Source organism: Pelmatolapia mariae, linkage group LG7 (genome assembly GCF_036321145.2).
Source record: "Pelmatolapia mariae isolate MD_Pm_ZW linkage group LG7, Pm_UMD_F_2, whole genome shotgun sequence".
Lineage (NCBI taxonomy): Eukaryota > Metazoa > Chordata > Actinopteri > Cichliformes > Cichlidae > Pelmatolapia > Pelmatolapia mariae.
The window spans coordinates 54,885,035-54,908,035 of NC_086233.1; the positions used below are offsets into that span (position 1 = coordinate 54,885,035).

The 23,001-nt window shown below is 38.6% G+C and overlaps 1 protein-coding gene across 1 annotated transcript; it reads left to right on the top strand.

Moving 5' to 3' along the window:
* Nucleotides 1–24: 24 nt before the first annotated feature.
* Nucleotides 25–22,895, top strand: sema3ab (sema domain, immunoglobulin domain (Ig), short basic domain, secreted, (semaphorin) 3Ab). The gene is made up of 17 exons (XM_063479792.1): nt 25–786; nt 8,910–9,070; nt 9,513–9,575; nt 11,479–11,598; nt 12,425–12,515; nt 13,297–13,416; nt 14,180–14,322; nt 15,463–15,577; nt 15,674–15,743; nt 15,860–16,004; nt 16,098–16,317; nt 16,439–16,530; nt 16,635–16,676; nt 17,137–17,294; nt 18,748–18,815; nt 19,372–19,517; nt 20,467–22,895. Exons 1-17 carry the CDS (start codon nt 669–671, stop codon nt 20,992–20,994), a joined length of 2,400 nt encoding a protein of 799 aa, XP_063335862.1. The 5' UTR covers nt 25–668; the 3' UTR covers nt 20,995–22,895.
* Nucleotides 22,896–23,001: the final 106 nt, after the last annotated feature.

Here is a 23,001-nt window from a genome sequence, read left to right on the forward strand (position 1 = left end):
TCTGCGCTGTCTGCCTCAGCTGTTCTCATTTGCACTGTGTGCCTTGTGCTGTGGGGACAGGGCAGAGCTGCGCTGAGTGGGGCTGAACTAGTTTAGAGGAGTCTTAGGTAGAGTGGCAGACAGGATCACAGTGGACAGGAAAAGAGAAAGCCACTAAAGATTATGATTATCCGGCAGACAGGCTTAACAGTTGAACCAAAGTGGAACTGTTTTTCTTTTTTTTAGCTAAAGGTAGATGTAGAGGTAGATAATGCAGATGGCTGTTTTCACTGGGTTACATACTGGTCAGGTACCAGGGCAGAAAAGTATGGCAGTCATACCTGCTTGCTCTTCCTAGCATTTAGTGTGTGCCTACTTTGGTTAACTTTAGCATTGACTTGGGGGAAGCTCATTTACAGTAACACTGACCCATAACCCCCAACTCTGCTTTGCAGGTTCTGAGCTGGACTCTAATTTTGTCTTTTGACCCCTGGAATAGGAAAGGGTTTTGGATCTGGCAGTGAACAAGACCTGCCGTGAACCAGCCTGGACTGACCCGTCAGCATTTTTTCACAATTATTGGAAAACAATTTTTTTCTTCTTCTTACCAGAACTTAAACCAGATCTGAGACTTTCGGCACTGGAGTTTGGTATTTAAAGGACTCTCTGGCCCCTATAGCCCCAGGATCATGGGCTTTTTCTGGGGCAGCATTATGCTGCTGTGTGGGGTGGCTTTGCTCAACACGGGGGGCAGCGGAGTCCAGCAGACCAAGAACAACGTCCCCCGGCTAAAACTCTCCTATAAAGGTGCGTTTGTGAGTTTTTATTGTCTTCAAATGTTATTATTTTAAGTGATTTGCCCTTAAATATTTTGTCTGAGGTAGATCTTATGTCTTAGACTCTTACCTCTTTCTCACGCAGGTTCAAATCCCTTCAGCACGTATAGTGTGCTGGTCAAGTGACTGAAAAAAGGCAGTGTCTATAGAAAGTTTCAGTAACTGTGAGTCCCTAGATGTCTGTATGAGGCTTTAGTTATGATTACTTCTGAAAATGCTATATATATAAATTAAACAACAAGTACATAAATTCTTTACAAGGTTGTAAACTTTACGACTTATCAGGTTTAGGCTCTGGCTTTTAAGAGGGTTGTGCATATTTGTTTTATATGGTTTTAGTCTTTTTACAGACCTGCATTCATACTATTTGGAGTTTTTTATATCCAATTATGTTTAATTTACCTGTAGCCGGGAAACTCTGGTGTTGTCATGGAAAGCTTTTGCACCATTAAAAATATTTCTGTCTTGACTCAGTAATCAGCTGAGACTAACAAATAGGAATGAGTATAAAAAATATTATATGATATAAATCCAGCGAAGAAAACAGTTTAATAAAATTAGGTAATGTAACTTTGCCAGCTTGATAGTCAAAGTCATCAAGTCTAATGCACATGCATAAATGAACTGGTTATTAGAGAATGCATTCTCTCTTTCTGCCTCTCTGTCCTTGTTTTGATCAACTCCTGTTGTCAGTTTTGAAATAAAAGTAGTGCCAGATATGGACTCCCCTGCAACTGAGCTTCATCTATCCTTCTCTTGCTTTCTTTTTTCCTAAATGTCATTTTTTCACTCAATTCTCTCCTGCATGGCAATTATACTAAGGATGAATGGTGCAGGTCTGTTTCAGCAGATGGCTCTCCCAAAGAGAAATGTTTCTCGCTCAGCACTGGGGGATCCATAATTACACACACAAGTATGCACATACATAAACACACACACATGCACACACATGCAACGATGCTCGCTCACTTGCGCACATAAATGCATGACCATCTGTAGATAGCAAATGATACCTGTGAGGGTATCAGTCATTTAAAACCGCATGCTGTCAGACTGGTGTAACACGCCCATGTGGTGATATCTCTATTTCAAGTTAGATCCTCAGGTAGCAGTCTGGCAAGCTTGTTTTTTGCAGTCACCTCTATAATTATTATTTCTATTAGTACTAATTTGGATTTTGCACCTCTCCCATATGAGGAGTCAGTGCTTTATCTTTTGTATTTAGTGCTTAGCATGCACTTAATAATAGGAGAGTGAGCAGGTATAATTTTCATGCTTGCACTGTGGTTGAAACATTGCTCCTGTAATACTGCAGAAAAAATTTAAACATTATCCACTGTAGGTCCCATTAGGCAAGTGACATGGGATTATTGAATTATGAATAATGTATGCCATAATATAAATTATGTATTACCCCTGTGTAGGTGAAGTACATTTACTTGTGGAGGAAATCAGATTGTTCACTGTGGTGATTAAAGAGCAGTACCTGCCTAAACAGTCTGAGAAGTTGTCCAGTCCTGAGGAAGCAGTGTCAGATCAGTGAGATACTGCTCTGTGAGGTGAAGAAAACCTGACCCCTACAGGTCTCTGGGAACAAGGGGTGAATCTTTGTATGGTCAAATTAGATGCATCTGATTATGCAGGTCTTACATTGGCACGTGTTTTGGGATTTCTTGCAGACTAAATTCATTTGAATGTAGAATGAAAGTTTTATCTTGGAATGGTGTAGCTATACAGCAGCTTGGCCCACCACAGTATGAACCCCCCAGTGGACAAAGTTAATTACTCTGAGACACACCTACCAATTCCTACCACCCACCCCCACCCCAAGACACACACACACAGACACACACACATACACATTGCTGAAACTTCCAACAGATCTTTAAAAGCAAGGGTTCAGGGGCACAAGGGCAATGGAGCAGGGGAAAGATAACAGTGGTACCCCATGGCTACCTAAACATGAGCTGAGGTCCAACTGTATCAACAACTAAGTGACTAGTTGATGATGAAGAAGTAGGAGTAGAAGGCCATGGACCTACAGTGCCGGCAACACCATAAAGCACCATGAATGTTTTACATATGTTATACTTTGGCATGAATTGATGTAAGATCGATTCACACCCTCTGGGTAAATGGGCCCTTTAGGGATTAAACATATGGCTCTCAAGTTTATGGGTCACAAGCAGCAGAGCACATGTTGTTTACTGTCCAGGGAAAGAAAAAAAGAAGGTACTTGAGTTTTATAGAATGTGGGTGTTCTGCCAAAAGTACTCTTTTTTTTCCCCCCCGACCTGTCCACCCCTTTCTTTAGCTGAGCCAACGGCTTGCACAAAAGCACATACACATAACTGCAGCCACACGTACAGGCAAATGCATTCAGAGGAGCACAACAAAGTCCTGCTTTGGATAGCAAGAAAGAAAAGGAGCAAAGAACTGAAAAATGATGCTACACTAGAAACCATTTAGTTTCACTAACCACAAAATATCTCTTCAGCATTCATACTTCATCTGTTTTTTTTTTTCAAATGGTGTTTTTCTTGTTTTCACTGTGGTGTGACTTTTAATCAGAGTTGGAGAATGGAGAAGTTCTCCTAAAGGCCTTTAATCCATAAGCATGTTAAGAATCTTCGGAGTGGAGTTGGGTTTCTTGGGGTGTGTACAATATAAACTCTGACTGGCCTTGAAAGGTATCCCATACATTCAGTTGAATGTTCTCAGTATTCTGTTCTAACTGGATTTGGATGATTTATTCTGCAGTGTTCGTTAAAAAAAATTTTTAAATTTTTTTTCTCCAAGTGCTTTCAAAACAATCGTTGTTTCAGTTAACTTAATCTGTATCTGAAAGATTCACTTGGAAGATGTCTGCTTGCAAAATTTCCTGTGTCTACTGACTTACATGTGTCTGTAGTGAGATATAGAGCTACAAAGTAACTACCATCTTAAACATGGAGGGTCTGAAGTTGCTGATGTTTTACTAATTTGGGGTCCTTTTATATCTAAATTGTATATACAGAAAACATGCAGAAAACTCAAATTGGGTGACCAAGACAAGCCATAGGGACCTCGTTCAGTTTACTGGGCATGTGTTGAAAATCTCAGAAACCAAAATGGACTAAGAGAAAGAGGAAGAGCTTGGGTTTTAGTATTCCAGTGATATGAAGGGAGTCACAGAATCAGTTTAGTGGCTGCTAATTCTGTTTAATCAATATTTCTGGATGCAGTTCCAAAACTAAATCATTTATCAGCTAGACCAGGGGTAAGCAACTCCAGGCCTCGAGTGCCGGTGTCCTGCAGGTTTTAGATTTCACCCCGTGTCAACACACCTGAATCAAATGATTAGTTCATTCCCAGGCCTCTGGAGAACTTCAAGACATGTTGGGGAGGTAATTTAGGCTATGTTCACACTGCAGGTCTTAATGCTCAATTCCGATTTTTTGATCAAATCCGATTTTTTGCTCTGCTTGTTCACACTACAAATAAAATGTGACAGCAAACGCGCTCTAGTGTGAACCCTCAAAGCGGCCCGCATGCGCAAAAGAAGACGTCACACACAACGCGCACTGTTTAGACCCAGACCAAACAGTATTGTTTGACTGATGGCCCTTAATATAAAGACTTGTTTCGGACTTTACGTTTCCCAATTTTGCTTTAAGTTCTAAAGTTATTTTGTTATCATTATTGCTGTTTTAGAGAGGAGCGGTGCTTCAAATGATAGTTGCAGATTTCTGTCAGAATCTTCAGATTATACAGTACAAATAAAATGTTCACGTTTCTCCAACATTGTCTTCCTAACAGTTTCACTGGATGGCCAGGAAGCGTTCGCGATGTCTTCTCGGGCGCTGATAATTGGCGTCTGTCTTGTGTCAGTGACGTAAAAGATAGATTTAATGAGACCTGACCATTCAAACAGTAGTCGCATTCTAAAACATCAGATATGTATCGGATTCAGTACCACATACGAAAGTGACCCAGGTCGGATTTGAAAATATCGGATCAAACTAAAATTATGTTCTTTTTTCTACAATATGCTACATTCTACAGAATTGCATTTGTTTTCATGTTTACTTGAATGTTTAAATTTAATTTTGCAAAGTTCTAACTACAAAAACAACATATTACTACATTTGATTTTGTTCAGCTCTGAAGAAATCAGTCTTGTCAAGTTTGATAAATAACTTCATTGCCAAAAAAAGAAAAAGTTCAAAACCATTTTTTCTTTCAGCCAACAACAATAAAGCAAGACTAATTTGCATTATCTTATAATGGGTGAATAAGTGTCTGCCTTCATTTCTGCTTGACACTGAGCAAATTTCTTGACTGAAGCTTTGGGTTTTTTTTACCCTTGGGCATAGGTGAATCAGTAACTCTATGCACCTGGAGAGTGTATATGATATGTTGGGATTTGACAGTGTGCAACAATACAACAAGTCGTGCGAGTAAGGAACATCAGTGAAGCTACTGAACCGGGGCCAAACATCAGTGCCTTATGCTGCCATGTGTGGGTTATTATTAAGAAGTGTATTTTTCTTAGGAAGCACTTAGATAACACTCTACGTGCCCTCCAGTTGAGAAAGAGAAAGATGGACAGAATGTAGGGTAAAAGAGTTTATTTTTATCAGTCTCACATGGGACTGTTGATTTTTCGCATCTATTCCATCTCTCGCTCTCCCTTTGTGTCTTTGTCTGTTACTTGCTTGCTTTCCAGTTCCCTAACTCATTCTTTTGCACTCCCCGTCCCTGACCCAGAAGAGAATAGTTAGTACATTTGTCTTTTACCCAGCAATGTTAAGGAAGAAAAAGAGAGAGCAGGAGAAAGTAGAAAACTGCTGGAGAAACAAGAAATTTTTTTTTTCTTTTAACTAATCTACCTATCAGTTGTAACATAAAATCTCTTATAGGCCACACATTCTCCTTTTTGCGTGACTGTCTCTTTCTCTCTGCTGTTCTATTGTTCTGCATCCAAACATGTTTTTGTATAGCACAGTATCAAACTCTAAACAGGAAAGAATTAAAAAAACAAACAAACAAACAAAAAACAAGTGCTGTTTAATGTATACATAAATTTGACCTGAGGGGACACCAGTTCAGACATGTATAGGCTACTACCTCCAGTGTGGCTCGTAAACACATTTTTCTTTCCAATAACACACAGCACAGTATGCTCTATAAACACACATACACACACACAGATCCACACACAATGCCCACAGAGTATCTGTCTCTGGATGATTAGCTTTTAATAACTTAGCTGTAGTCTCTGTTGAATGGTCTGTTGCTATGGACACGACTCCCATAGACAATTTCCACAAACCAAAGATGTGTGCGTGTGGGTGTCTGTATATATCTGGTGGGTGTATATTGTGATGCCATTCTCCTTGCTGTCAAACAGTGATGTGGTTTAGGGAAAAGTGAAGTGTAGTTTTCCTACTGCTCCCTAACACCTTGCTGTTTATAAAACAAGTATATCATTCTGGGAGCAATTACTTGTTTCTACTTAAAAATAATTATTAATGACAAATAACACAGACATCCTTTTGTGTTTTTTTTACTTTGAGAACTAGAATAAGTCTTCATCTTCTGGTTTGACTTTGTCTTTGTCATCCCCCACACGAATGTGTCCACGGTACAGGTAAAAAAGGGTCAGAGGTAGCAGGCAGATGCTATTGTGCAGTGCAGAATTTACAGTTGATCAGCTAATGGTTGCTCACCATGGCTACAGAGCGGGCTTGACTGTACTTTTTTATGACTTTATTCTTCTTTCTAACTGTGTTTATGAAATAAATGTCTAATATTTCAAAATAATATATTCAATAAAATGCAACTAGATCAATCTTGCAACAGAAAACAAATGATTTACAAAGATATGTTTCACAAACTGAAACAATAAGCATTTATTTAACAAATAATTATGACTGTAAGTTGAACACAGTGGTTTGTATTAAAGCTTTGTGCCATTGCACTATTTGGGTTTAGATTCAGTCGGTTATGCACCAGAAAATATCTGTTCTCTATAATTTAATGGAAACTCATGGGACTGTTAGATCAAGGTTAGATTTTTTTAATAAGACTGTGGAGTGGGGAGTTGAGTGAAAGATTAGTTTATTATTATTTATGATTTTTCCAAATTTCTCACAGTTTGCATTAAGGAACAGGAAACAAACTAAATTACAGAGACAGTGATAATGACAGGGTGTCAGTCTATTTTGTATTACCATCCAATGAGTACTGTTATTTGCATGTGTGTGCATGTGCGCGTCCGTGTGTGTGTGTGTGTGTGTGTGTGTGTGTGTGTGTGTGTGTGAATTAGGCACATGTTTATAAAAATGCCATGATACATAAACCAAAATCACATAAAGACAAGTAAGTCTTTATGTAACAGGCAACTTGATTGTCTGTTTGTAGCATTTCTTTTTCACAGGTGTCTTTCAGCACCTTTTAACAGTATTTTAAATTCTTCAAACCATTCGTCCATTCATTTTCTTCTACTTATCCAGCACATGTTGGTGGATAGCCTATCCCAACTGGGGTACACCCTGGACAGGTTGTCGGTCAGTTTTTCAAACCAAACTATTTTTCCTGTGATGTAGATATTGTTGCCCCCATATCAAGAGTATACCCATAAATCCACTCCTCCAAACCCCCTTAATGTCAGCATTCTGGCTTATTTTGTGATACAAAATATTGATTGAATTTGCATTTAGGCAAATATCTCAGACATATACATATATGGTAATATTTCCATTAAATTTACACTTTATACTGTATGAACCCATGATGCCTTGGAGTAGGTGAATGGTAAATAATGTATAGATTCCATAGCACAATATTCATGACCATGTAGGTTTTAACCTAAAAAATCTTAATAAAATTAGAATTTATGATTGAGAAAAACACCCTAAAAGCATTTAGTGTAATGCCCTCTATTCTTTGATGTTTTTCTTCTCGTACCAGTTTCCCTCTAGCTTGTGTCTTCTCACTCTCTTGGGTTCTGACACACTTAAGAGAAGGGGCATTCTCCCTGCTAAAGCATTCATGAGAGTTTTTTGTTGTTTGCCTCACTGAGGATGAGAAAGCAAGAGAGAGTGAGAGAGGAAGGCACCATTTCTCCTCTGCTCCCATAACTCTCTGTCCTTTTGTGTAGGTGGTCAATGGGAGGGGGGCCATGGCGTGGTTGGACTTTGTTGGTGAGAACAAAATGTGAGAAGGAGAAAGAATTAATATGTGCATGTGTTTGTGTGTGTATCTACACAGATTACACAAAAGGTGTTACAATACTACAGTCATAGTGCCACCTTTAGAGGTCGTTACAGTAATTAGATCCTCAGTGTTTGTGTCAAGTCTGGCTTTCTGCTGGGAAACCAAATGTCGCTGCTAGACTTGGCAGACCATTGCATTAAGTTCCAAAATGTGAGCTGTAGCCTGTAATAAAGTCTGCTAATAGTTTATGTGGTTTAGAGTAGTCTTGCAGTTTGGTTTATGAAATATTAGCAGAGTAATATGACATTATATATGCTCCACAGTTTTCCACTGTGAGTGTACAAAGTTCTGCTTGGCTGCTTTGGTGAAGGTCACTTCTCAGCGCAGACTGTCTGATTATTGGCTCCCAGATTTGGCTTTACCTGCCGAGTTCAATTTGGCTTGGCAGTGGCTCTAAACTATCTGTCAGCTAGGCCAAGCTGTATAGTCTCTAGTTATGAGAGCAATTTGTGAAGGAAAAGGGGAAGCAATAACATTTATGTATAACTCAAAACATATAAAAAAGTGAAAAAAGGGGTTGATAAAAATGGAAACAGCAGTCTAAGGTGATACAAGCACAAACAACTCAATATCATTTGATTAAATTGGCTCAATGTAGCTGTGGGGAATAGAGGTATATGTTTGAAACATTACAATTTAGCAGCAAGATTTTAAGATATGGAAAGACATACAAGTGGTCAAGCAAAAAGATACTGAAAATGTAATAGAATTTCAGAATAATATACTGATCTGGAGAATTAGGTTTGACTTTCATGCAACACAAATCCACAAACCCTTTATTTTGATAAATATTTTATGCTGATTCCTGCTATTCTTTCCATTTTTTCTTTGCAGACATGTTGGAGTCTAACAACCTCGTGACATTTGAAGGCCTACCCAACAGTTCGGCTTACCACACCTTCCTGTTGGATGAGGAGAAAGGAAGACTAGTAGTTGGAGCCAAGGACCACATCTTCTCTTTTAATCTTCTCAATATCAGCAAAGAGTTTGCACAGGTAGCTGAAGCCTATAATTTATAGACTGCATGACTGGTTTCATGCATTCTGTGACAGACTTCATGTGTGTTTGCTGTTTCTGACCGACTTATTGCCTCGCTCGTATCCGTGCATCTCCAACCAGAGTGCCAGGCAGGGGCGCAGGTGTCTTGGGAATCTCTTTTCTGTTTCTACCGAAAAGTGCCTCATGAATATTTCAGAGCAGCGCTGTTGCACACGATCACACACTGTGCCAGGCATGTAAGCTGCTCTCTGCACACCTGGATGAATAATAGAATAAACCGAAACAAAGTGGATAACAAATCGCAATGTGACCCCTTCAACTCTCATATATACACATCCATGCACACAAGCTGTTCCTCTTTCGACTGACTCTGTAAAATTGATTTTGTGTGGGGGTAATTCTTTTCTAACATGTGCAGGAACTGTGTTTATGTTGCAGATCCCTTGGCCAGCTTCTTCCACCAGAAGAGATGAATGCAAGTGGGCAGGAAAAGATCTCTCGGTAAGAGCTAAAACCATCCACCTTTTAAGTGGGTGTCAGCAGTTTGCCCCTCTACTCCCACTAATTTTTTCAAATGTCTTTGTTCTCTCATACGATGAACAATGTGCAGTTCTGCAGGTCTCAAAGCAAATCACCCTTGGAGTTGCACTGGGGTTATATGAGCTCTTTTTATATGGCATTTTAATCATAGATTATATGAGATTTTTTTCTTTTTTTCAGTTTGTTTATACCACTTTGTTGACAATATGTTATACGGACAACTCAAAGACTCGCTATAGATCTGATAATAATCTCAGAGCCATATTTGAGACCATAATAATTTCTCTCCTCCTTAAAAGATCTGATTTAGCATCTGATATATCTGTTTTAGCCTATAAAAACAATAACATTGCTTTGTTATTAATAACTACGTCCATATATTCAGGGATCACAGACAGTAGTGTTCCAGTGTTATTGGGCTTTATTTTTTTCTCTGTTTCTGTTTTATTATTTGACAGACTAACCTCAGGGGAGGCCTTTAAAGCTGAAAGACTACTAATTTGCCAAATTTAAATAAGACAAACTAGTGTCACCCAATCCCATTACATTACTAATATCATTTCTGTGGGACTGTTTTTTTTTAAACTAGCACATACACCACCACAGACACAATACAATAAATCACATTATCCATATATTGAACCCTACAGTAGCATAGTTGTGGATAAAACACAACATTTCATAATTTTAGATTATAGAGTTCTCTGGATGAGAATACTTTCTAAAATTTTGCTCCCAACTAAAGCTGGTCTTAAACAAATCCAAGTTGTTCTGGCATTTACATTCAGGGCCTTTTCTGACTCTGTACCTCTTTCAGAGCTTTGGCAAGTCAAAAATCACATTTTCTCTATGTCTGGCCAAGTGCAGCTTTAGAATAGCTTTTGTGATGTGGTGAAACTCTGTGCCCCTGCTCCCTGTAAACTATGTTATGAATTTTATCTCTAAATGGGCCCTGAAGCAAAAGGCTGGAATGTAAAATCATGGAAATGCTGGATGTGTATCAGCTGTACCAGTGATCATCAGCCCTTCTGTGTGGCTGATTTGAAGTCCACTAAAGTCTTTTGTGTTATTTTATTCTATAAACATTATGTCATGGATATATAGGGTATTCTGAGGGGTGGTCTCTGTGTTATATAGTTGGAGGAGAGTAAGAATTAATGGGAGGTGAAGAGTCTGTACACTAATCTTATTTAATGCAATCAAAACAAACAAGATGAAACGGAGAGTCAACGAAAAGTAGGAAGATCTGATATATGTGACACACAAGTACAAGTTAAAAAGCACAAGTGTTACGAGTTTATCACAGCAAATGTCGGGTCAGTCAGGGTCAGCATCATAGAAAAAACTGTGCTGCTTCCTGCTCATGACCTAGTATAACCAGATAACTTAGTCATGCATAATTTATGGCAGTATTCTTGTTTTTTTTACATTTTCTGTTGTGAAAATGTGGTGACACATTCAGTTTTATTTGAGGTCAGGCTCGCTCAGGCATGTGCTGCAAGAACACGAGGAAATGTGGCGTATGGCTGCAGAGCAATGCAATATTTCATATACAGTTGTGCAACACAACAACACGCACTGTTTTCTTCGACTTTTGAGTACAGTATGTAATGAAAAACAAAAAACAGAATCAGATGACAGTGTTTAGTGGGCTCTTAATTTTATTTCCAGATTTATTACTCGGCACACTGGTAGGGTTTATGGGTCATTCTCTGGGGAAATACAGCAGATTACTTTAAGCTTTGCTCTGTTTTTGTCTTAAGTCTTTTTTTATGCAGGCACTGGATTTTTCTGAATGACACTCTGTTCTGAATGACACTTTAAAAAATAATAATTTTACTGTTTTCTGTTTTTGCTACATCAGAGAGAATGCTCAAATTTTGTAAAGGTGCTGCAGCCATTCAACCAGACCCATCTCTATGTGTGTGGGACAGGAGCCTTCCACCCTGTGTGCTCCTACCTGGACATGGGCAAGAAATCAGAGGTACAGGCACACTCTACACCTCCAAGTGAAGTTTCCAATTTCTATCAAACACATAATCCCTTAGAATATAAAAGCTGAGTTTCCTGACATATCAAGTATAAGTATTTAAAGGTCTCAGTGGCCATGAGGGTTAGAGAATTGTCTTTCTAACAGATGATTATATAAGTGCATAAAAAGTGGTTTTCATTCAGCAAAATGAGGTGGAAACGCAGGGTTTCATAGTCTGATGAATTTCCAGTGCATCAGTCTAATGTGCGCTCTTTTCTCCTCCAAATGTCACTGAGTCTGACTGATGTGAATTTCCAATTCATTAAACAGCTATTTACAGATAATTAGATGCAGGAAATCCATCTATCTCGTGTGTAGAAATCATGAACAAAATATGAAATTCCTCTGTAGGGCGTCCTTTGGTGTCACAGAGTTAGAGAGAAATGAAATTTATTGTTTTAATACTCGTTCTGTAAAAATTTCAAAATTCTTCAATATTTTAAACTGCACCTATTTTACATAATGACTAACATTTATATTATATGTTATCTCTACAGTGTGTAACATTATCACACAAGTATTTGTCAAAAACAACTTTTGCATCGTGTCGCAATATTTCCAAGATAGTTTGGACTAAAAAAAACCCCAAAAAACGTAAATACCATCCTGTGGTCTCTCTAGCTATGCTGTTCTGGAAGTTGTGAAATGCTGACAGCAAAATGACTTTCCCAGAAAACTTTCACTTAAACGGAAACTACTGTGTATTTTTTCATGACAAAACTTTTTCCAAAAACTGATACTTGATGACATACTGAAGGTTCTGTTCAACTATGTGCAGGACAGTGTTTTCAGACTTGAGCCCCACGTGGAAAATGGCCGTGGGAAGAGTCCCTATGATCCCAAGCTGCTCACTGCATCCATGCTAATTGGTGAGTTTAAGAGCGGATACCCTGCGCTGTCTGTCTGTCTGTGTTAGAGTGAGGTCATATAAAAACATGTAAGTTAAGATACACCCACTGGTTTGCTCTGTCATTGCAGCAGATATATAGGGTGCAAAGTAAAAGCAAATAACAGAACACAGGCATTCTTCTCATTCATTATAAGTGGACCAGCTTTGTATTTAAACACTGGGAACCCCTCATTGGCACGATTGTAAACTTTTCACCGTGACTATACATCATTTAAGTGGTGGGTGTGGGGTCAGTGACACTTTATTGAGTTTTTTTTTGTTTATGCATAGAATCTCATTTTTTTGGCAAGTGAACTATGTGAGCATACCTTTTCTCTCTTACTCCAATCATTGCCAGTCACATTGCGTTACATCTGAGTGTTTAACCTAGCAGATGGCCATTTTCCAGCCCATCACCCCTAATCTCTGCTCCCTTTTCTCTTTTCTTTCTCACCAGCTTTATTATGTACTCCTCCTATCTCACACCTCTGTCCTGTCCCTCCTCCTCTGACCTATTCATTCATCCTTCTCTCTCCTCCCTTCTTAGCCCTGCCTACGGTGTTAATGTCAATTTCACACTCCTGATGTTCATCACATCTGTCACTGTCTGTTTTCTCTCAGGACTCCAAGTTTATCTATACTGCTAAGCCTCTGTACAATCCCTCAGACTTTTATGCCAGCATCATTGGGGAAAAATCCCTATAGATTGTTTTCTCATCTGACATTACTAAGCTAACTCAGTTTATTCCTCTTAATCTCAGATGGAGAACTGTATGCAGGAACATCAGCTGATTTCATGGGGCGGGACTTTGCCATCTTTCGCACTCTTGGAAAGCATCACCCAATCAGAACAGAACAGCATGACTCCCGATGGTTAAATGGTGAGAGAGATGAGGAAAATCCCTTCTGATTATACAGTACTTTTCTTGTTTTTAATTTTGCAAGCTGACTCTTTGATCCCAGTTGTGTTTTTGTTTGATTTGAGCTCAGCTTCCAATAGATATGATCAGAGTTCGTCACTGATCTCCTCGTGGACATGGATCTCAATGTACCATCACTTGATTTACATTTATCACAGTTTGGTACTACAAAAAAAGGGGTTTGACCTTAAAACAACTTTAAATTAAACTACCCTGAGTCTGAGCTTTATTCAACCACTATGAATGCTAAGGAGTGCTAATATATAAGAAAAATATAGAAAAATATACAAGAAATACCTGTAATAACCGGATCTATCATCTCTGTTGATGGAATGGCATACCTCAAGTTTTCAAATGTAGGTTTTACTTACTGTTTTTCACCAGTTAATATTATTAAAATTCATCATATTCTGCTTCAGCTAAGGTGCTGCAGCTTGTCTGCTCATGGCTCAAAATATTGCAGTCCAGACAAAGAATGAGAAGCACATAATTCATTTAGCTGGCCTGTCTCCAGTGGAGTTGTGAAATTTAATATTAAGTGTTGTTATTGCCTTTCAGGCTCTATAGAGGGAAGTCCCTGAGTACATGTCTGCTATTTCACAGCATCTTTAAACTCTCACACAGTATCTAGCACTTGGTTTAAAACTAGATACAGAGCAGTTTTTTCCAGATTAAGAAACACAAAAACTAACATTGACTTTCTGTGTGTCTTTGTCGCTTGCAGATCCTAGGTTTTTAGGCATTCATCTTATTTCAGAGAGTGACAACCCAGAAGATGACAAAATCTACCTGTTCTTCAGAGAAAATGCTATAGACGGAGAGCATACTGGAAAGGCCACACATGCTCGCGTCGGACAGCTCTGCAAAGTACGCACGCACACAGAGGACATGCAGGATGGCCTTTACAAAGGAAAATCCCAATATACACAATAGGAGAGAGACAAAGGCACACGCACGTTCACACCAGCATTATGTGAAATAGCTCCTGTATCTGGAAAAAACACTTGACGGGTGTCTGAGTGGCTTTCATAATGGTAGCTTTCAGGAGCTGTTATCTGTGATTATTTTTAGCCTGGAGAAGAGTGGGCTTTGTTTTGCGTGGTACAACTGCCCCGGAAGACAGAAACCTGAGAGAAATGTCAAATGTCGCCAGAACCTGAGAGGCAAACACACCATCAATGGCAGCACTGTTATCCTAATGCCAAGCTTTGGCACTTATTGGGCCTTTAGCTCCAGGGGATGGTTATGTTAAAGAACTGGCCTCGTATCAAATTTCACAGCCTAAATCCATTTCTTATTCATTTAGCAGGAATTCAGTAAGCTAACTGCAGATCAGTGAGCGATGTCAGCCTCAAACCCCTGTTTAGCTGCACATCATGCCTCCTTCATGACTGCCTGATTATCTAGAATGTCAAGAATCTGCTATCTTCAACACAAGACAAGCCATCCATTATGTAAAATGGGGTATTAACTCCAGCATATGCATTTCTTGGATACACTATAATTTACTGTCATAAATCAACACAAAGTGAAATCCATTTTTATGAGCCAGAGCTTTGTGCGTCTGTGTTTTTGTGCTATGTTCATGAAGACAAACACTACCCTGTAAGGCACAGAGATGCATATTATTAAGAAGTGCACTGGAACAAACAGTTCAATATGTGCTGTCCTCTTTTTGTACAGCATTTAGAATTGCATTATTCAGAAAAATATATCTAAAAATATACATATAAATATAGAAATACATTTTAAAAACCTAAGCATGGATGCTTATTAGACTTGTTTAATATGTTATAGAATTTTTTTTGGTAGTTTTGGTAGTTTATTTTGTACAGAGAGTTTACTGTGCGTTCACTGAATAAAAATTAGGAATTGGAGAGACTGAATATGATAATAATAATATGAATGCTAGTATTGTGTCTTTAGTATGCTTTAAACAGTGTTAAAAAAGTGAAAATGACAGTATCACTAAGCATAGACAATAAAATCTTTTGCCATGTCCAACAGAATGACCTGGGAGGTCACAGGAGTCTGGTAAATAAATGGACAACCTTCTTGAAAGCTCGACTTATTTGCTCTGTGCCCGGGAATAATGGAATAGACACACACTTTGATGAATTACGTAAGTGATCGCTCCCAAACCTCCAGATATTATTTCCTTAATTTGAAATATTTGCACAATGTCTTTTTACGTCTTGCCTTTTCTTTTGGCTTTCAGAGGATGTTTTTCTCATGAGCACAAAAGATCCCAAGAGCCCAGTTGTATATGCAGTATTCACTACTTCCAGGTACTGTGGCTCATTTGAAGTAGTTAAATGGTTTTTAGCAGTTCATGTCCATTTAATATATGATTTGTAACTTCAAAATTACATGTGTTTTTCTGTCTCATTCGTTCTTCTATTAGCAACATCTTCAAAGGTTCAGCTGTGTGTATGTACAGCATGACAGACATCAGAAGAGTGTTCCTGGGTCCGTACGCCCACAGAGATGGGCCCAGTTATCAGTGGGTGCCCTTCCAGGGACGTGTTCCCTATCCACGACCTGGCACAGTGAGTACAATATCCTCTTTAAAAGAGGATATCCTCTTGCTTCTTTACAACCAACAATGTAACAGACACAGTTACCTTTATTTTCCCCCACAGTGCCCAAGCAAGACATTTGGTGGATTTGACACAACAAAGGACCTCCCTGATGAAGTTGTGCAGTTTGCCAGAAGCCATCCAGCCATGTTCAACCCTGTCTACCCCATTAATAATCGACCAATCATAGTCAAAACAGATGTGGACTACCAGTTCACCCAGATAGTGGTGGACAAAGTCGAGGCAGAAGATGGCCTTTACGATGTTATGTTCATAGGCACAGGTAAAACAAAAAGTATAAAGTCTATATAATTTATAACTAAACATTATCATACTGTAGTAAGGAATCGATTGGAACTACGAAGCAGTATTAACCTAAAATTTGTACTTTCATTATATCCTAGACGCGGGAACAATTCTGAAAGTGGTATCCATCCCCAGAGGTTCCTGGCATGACTTAGAGGAAGTCCTATTAGAAGAAATGACCGTTTTCAGAGTAGGCTATTCTCCCATCACCCATATTATTTCATTTTGGAGACTATAAAATCAGAAAGATCTGTTGTTTGTTTTTAATTATTTTTGTTTTATTATATTTTACAGGAACCTGCAGCCATTACAGCTATGGAATTATCTACAAAACAGGTAGAGACTAAATTACTGCTTATGATTAAACTTTACACAGCTGTCATCTTGTAGACATTCATGGCAAACAAGTGACTCTTGTTTATATAAGTGTGTCTGAAAAACCGTCCCGAGAAAGCGTTCTCTTATGGGTGACACATCTTGCTTCAGGGTAAAAAGACAGAACAAAGACATGCTTGTCTGCGCAATTTAAACAACAGCACGTTGCCACAGAAAAATCTTGATTGTTGGGTTTGTCGCAACAGTTGGGTTGTCAACTGAAATTGCAGGATGAGACAAAATGAGCAGGATAATTGATAATTGTAGTAAAATGTATCTATCTTTCTTTTCTTGCTCTATTGAGAAACAACATCTGAGCCAAAAGTAATTAATGAAATCACACTGCCCACCCAGACTTAATACCTAAACTAAAGCTCCTAAGACATAAAATAACAAATATTTGATATTTTTCTGTTTACAGCAACAACTCTACCTGGGTTCAGACATCGGGGTCTCGCAGATGCCTCTGCATCGTTGTGAGGTTTATGGGAAGGCTTGTGCTGAATGCTGCTTGGCAAGAGACCCTTATTGTGCATGGGATGGCACAGAGTGCTCCAGATACTTTCCCATGGCTAAGAGGTAGTGAATACGTATTTCACAGTCATACTTAACATGTTGCCAGTGTGTTGAAGCTGCTTGAGATCTTTTACGTTGCAGCTAATCAGATCTGTAAGACACAGAGCAAGTTTAGGTTTGCCTACAATGGCCTGGACTGGTACTTATATAGCACTTTTGTACTCTAACTGGGAACTCAAAGTGCTTTTTTACTAGCCCCATCCACCCAATCACACACACTCTTTTCTATACCTAAGAGCTTTGTCTAACATTTACATACACAGTCACATGTATGCATCAGGGGCACTCGGGGTTTAGTATCTGGTCCAAGGATGCTTCAATAGGCAGACTGGAGTGGCCAAGGAATCCATTCACAAACTTCTGATTGGTAGATGGACTTTCGCCCCAATGGAAATGATGCTCCAACAGCACAATTCACATATAACATTTCATATATTGTCATGCATGTATATAAATACAGTATATAATGCAAAAAGAAAAAAACATTTATTAGAGCAGCTTGCTTTTTTAACACACAAGTGTTGTCCTGTTAGGGTTTTAATCATGATTGTTTAATAAATTGTGTTGGTTAACTGTATGGTCTATACTTCTTTGAGGTAAAACTTGATTATATGAATAGACTGAGGACGCATGCAGTCAAGCCGCAATTCAGCACTAGAGCTAGGGTGCACTTTTAGTGCAGGCTTTGCGTATTTGCCAAAATCCCCTGAAGGTACAGGATCCTGTTTCTAGCAGAAAACTAGAAATATAAACTGCCTCATGTGTTGACTGCAAATGAGAGCCAGTGTCGGTGATGTCTGGAGGCTGCCTGGGTGAACCAGGGGTGAGGTAGGTTCGGTGGTGGTTTGGTTATGCTGTAGTAGACGTGGACTGATTGATGTGCGCTTGTGTGGTTGTGCTTTTTGTGCAGCCGCCCACTCATAGCGTCATGGGGCTTATTGATTTAAATGCTAGCTGCATCCTAAGTGTTATTTGGACTCTAATATTTTTTAAGCACCAATATAAAATCTTTGAGTTGGAACATGTGGAAACAAAGGTGAATTATTTTTCGGTTTGCTTTGGTGTCTCCATAGTTGCTTCAGTTGCTGTTGGTTGAAATATTCTCATGGTAATGCTTGACAATAAACATGAAACTCTATCTCTTTTCCATGTGAAACCGACAGAGATGACAGGCTAGAAAGATTTATTAATTTGAATTCCTATGTCACACACCCTATAATTAAAGCTTTCCTGCTAAGCTTTAAGCTGAATGATGCTTATTTGTTTGTGTTGGCCACCAGTACAGCTGCAAATCTCTGCAAATCTCATTCAGATGCACACACACACATACAAAGTGACTGAACATCTATTTTCTTTAGCACACAGACACCCACACCCATGCAATCGTTGCTTCTTTTGACTTGGGAAAATGTTTGTATATATATAAATATTTTTTTTTGTCTGTTTGTTTTTGCAGGAGAACAAGGAGGCAAGATATCAGGAATGGAGACCCACTCACACAGTGCTCAGATCTGCAACACCATGGTATTTTTTTGATATATGTATATATATTTTATATCATTCAATTAAGATTTTATGTTGTAATGTAGACAATAACATTTCAATATCCAAAAGAATGTGCTAAAACAAATTATAATCAAAGTATGTCAGATTTAAATGAAACTGGCCTTTCCTGACCTGATCAAAAAGGGTGGAGAAGATAGTAGAGTTGAATGTGTGTGGTGTCGTATCTACGTGTTTTATGTGTTTTCTGGTGGTTTAAAGATTAAGGTCAGTTGAAGTGAAGCTTGTAATTAACACGTTAAAGAATCCTCCAAGTCTGCTTTCTGTTGCCAAACCCTTCAGTCTAATGCACTGTAATTGTACTTAGTCCAAAAGCAGGACTGGTCTACTATACTTACTCACTATCTTAATTATACATCTCTTTCTTTAATTGAAATAGACAAAAGAAGAAAATGTTAGCAAAAGCTTCCAAGTTGACAAGGTTTAACCAGACACTACATATTTCTAACTTATTGTCTGTAAATAAATCACATAGCCAAAACCTGCAATACCTAAACAAAATACATTTCTTTCCCAGATGAATTAAGTGGACAGTCAACCCTCCAGGATAAAACTGTGTACGGTGTGGAGAACAGCAGCACTTTCCTGGAGTGTAGTCCAAAGTCCCAGAGAGCTACGACATACTGGCAGTATCAATCCACAACGGATGACCACAAACAAGAGGTGGGTTTCATCACAGCACACATAATGTGTTTCATTTCAGAAAAATAGATTCAGACTGCATCTGGATCAATTTGACTCGAATACAGTCTGTCTTGATAGAAAGTGAATAAAGAAAAGAAAGAGACACTGCGTTAGGTAACACATAATACAGGTGACAAAAAACCCCCAATAAAACAACCAGACTAAGTATCTAAGTAATCAGTGCTGGTATTCCTTGGCTACTGGAACGTTAAAGGGATGGAACATCCTTCTCTTAAAATGTATTTGGTGTTTTGATGTTAACTCTCTACTTACCATATAGTCACTGTGTAGTAAAGGACTCATTCCTTTTCATCACGGATGATTTCTCAAATCTATACTCCATGTGCATTTTCCCCAAAACCTATTATACTGTAAAAAACAAACCAAAAAAAACCCAAAAACTGATGCAGGTATTGACCTTTTTGCAAATACTTTGCACCTACAGAAATGCTTTACGGTTATGGAAAAATCGTCTGCAATTTCTGACTGAAGCTCCAGCCCTCCATGTCGTAGCAATTAATTATTTTCCAAAATCACTTACATTGTATCTACATCTACTTGATATCTTGATACATATTCAGAATCAACTGGGCCTGCTCAGCATTTTAATACATACTGCCAAACTAGACCATTGTTGAATGTTAATTGCATAATTACTATCATGCAGTGCACCGGTGTAGAAGTACCTGTATCTGTTATATTTCTCATTATCTCAGGTTGTCCTTGAATCACCTACCTGTCGCCTACTTTTTTTTTTTTTAATTTATTTATTTATTTATTTTTTTTTTTTTTTTTTATCAAATACTATAGTTGATTTTTTGGACAGTATAATATGATAATAGATTTCAGATTCTGAATGCATTTTTTCTGTCTTTATCTCTTTGTCCTTCACTCTGCCTCTCTCATCATTGATTCTTTCACTCTTTAGATTAAATCAGAGGAGCGCTTTATCCACACCGAGCAGGGCCTCCTGATTCGCGCACTTAACAAGAAGGATTCAGGCATTTATCTGTGCCAGGCAGTGGAACACGGCTTCATGCAGACAGTTCTAAAAGTTAACTTAGAGGTCATTGACACGGAGCGTCTGGAAGATCTTCTGCATCGTGATGAAGAAGCAGCCAGTGCCCCTGCCCATGAATTTTCCTCTTCTAGAGAAACTCCCAATCAAAAGCTCTGGTACAGGGACTTCCTCTCTTTGGTCAATCACCCAACTCTAAATAGTGTGGACGAGTTCTGCGAGCAAGTTTGGAAACGGGAGAGGAAGCACAAGAGGCAAAAATCTCACTTGGTACAGAAAGTGCAACTACATCAGCAACAGCAGCAGAAGACTGTGATGAGTCCTCGCAACCACATGCATGCTCAAGGGCTAGCAGCCAAGTGGAAACACCTGCAAGAGAGGCAAAAGGGTCGCAACCGCAGGACCCATGAACTGGAGAGGGCTCCCCGCAGTGTGTGACTTACAAACCTTGACTGTTAGCACAGACTTTTAACCACACTCAGTTCTCATTCAGTAAACTCATCCTGTTTTTATCCTCTATTCTGAGACACAGATTTCTTCCACAAAGAATGGAACTAGAAAAGTTAAACCTCAAAAAGTAGATACTACCCTGAAGTGTCAGCTGGAGTGTTCTGTGCGTGGGAAGCCATGTTTACAGTTCACCAGTATGGAGGACTGCAGGAATCAGGATGTTGTATCACGCAAGACCATTGGAGCATGTTATCTTAGTTGGCTCATGCGGTCTGAATACTGCAGAGTGACATATCCACCTTAAAGACTCTTGTGGAGGTGGATCTTTACAGTGGCAGTTACATGGTATGCTTTTAACTGTCAGTGCAGATAAACACCCGATAATTTCTGCTACAGAAATACGAAACAAAAGTAGCTGAGATTATACGAATAAAGTCTTGAAAATTAAAAGACTCATCGTCAACAACAACAACATGAAGCTCATCAAAAGGACACGATGCCCGATCACTGCAAGAAATCCAGAGGAGCATTTATCATTCATTTGAAAAAAAAATAAACTAATTAAGTAACTAAAATGTGTAAATACTGTATTCTGTAACATCTGCTCATCTGAAAGGGAATGCTTGTAGTTATCAAGTTGCTTCATGTTGCTTTCCCATGTAGAAATTTATTTTTAAAAAAATATCTGTCAAAAGCTGTTGTAAACAAGGAAGTTTTGTACGTGTCTGTGTCCTACCCCTAGATAAGCTTCCAAAACAAAGACTTGTTCTGTTGTGTTGTTTTTTTGTAGTTATCAGTATCCTTCTAGCCTCAACATTTAAAGTTAAGTGTCAGTTCACAGTATATGGATGGCTGCCAACTCTATCGTTTCAGTATGCCAAATCTCATTCTGAGTTCTTCCATATTTATTTAATTATACCTTGTGTACACTTTGTCTCCTTTACTTGTGTATTTATTGATAAATAGTTCTGTACATTGTGTGTTTCCTTTTTTTCATGTGCAGGAGGCTTCTTGGAGGTTAATATTTGGTTTGATTAAGTTGATTTGCAGGACCAATCTAATCAAATAACTGTATTGTCTGCAGTAGGACTGGAAGTACAGTATCACAAGTTTTGTTCAGTGTCAAATGCATTACATATCAAATGTACTGAGCAATAAGCCAGTATCTATACTTTTTTTTCCCTTTTATTGACTCATATCCATATTCTTCACAGAGCAGTGACAGTCTTTTTTCTGAATATGATGTTAAACAATATCCATGCAAACACAAACCTGGAATGTAGCTGTGAACACCATGTAAATATAAATACTATGGTATATGTTTGAGAAATATGACAGTATGTGCTAGTGCATGTCAGTGCTATTGTAGTGTTGCTGTTTTACTATGGCATTGATAACCAGTCTGATGTTGTAGAGTTCAATTGTTTGCTTATCTAGTGGACAGTAGTTATTATTTGAAAGCTGTACATACTATTTCTGTTAGGACTCTAAATTGTATACTTGATATAAAACAAGAACTAAACATAATCTCTATGGATTGAAATGCCCACAGACCAGTGAACAACAGTAACCAGTTCAACTCTGCAGCACATTAGTATGCCAGATAACATTGTGTGTTTGTGAGCTTCATCTGCTTTTGGAAGCCAAGACAGAGGGAGATGAGAAACAGCTGGGGCCAGCCTCAAGAAATTTGAGGCTCACAAATCAAGTTAAACACCAGTTGTGAATGTGCATATATGATAAGATCATGATTATAAAGAGAAAATGTGGGGGACCTGTAGTGCACATGGAGTGGCTCTGAGGAAATGAAGTGCTGCTCTTGCTGCTTTTTGGCATGATGATGGTGATGGTGATGTATTCTACTGATCTAATAAATGTCTTTTCATAAAGTGCTAGCTTCATTAAATCTGTTTTAATATACTATGCCCTGCTGCTTGCATGGTATATAGCGAGCTCGTGTAGTGTAGATGATCAGATTAGATCTTGAAATACCTT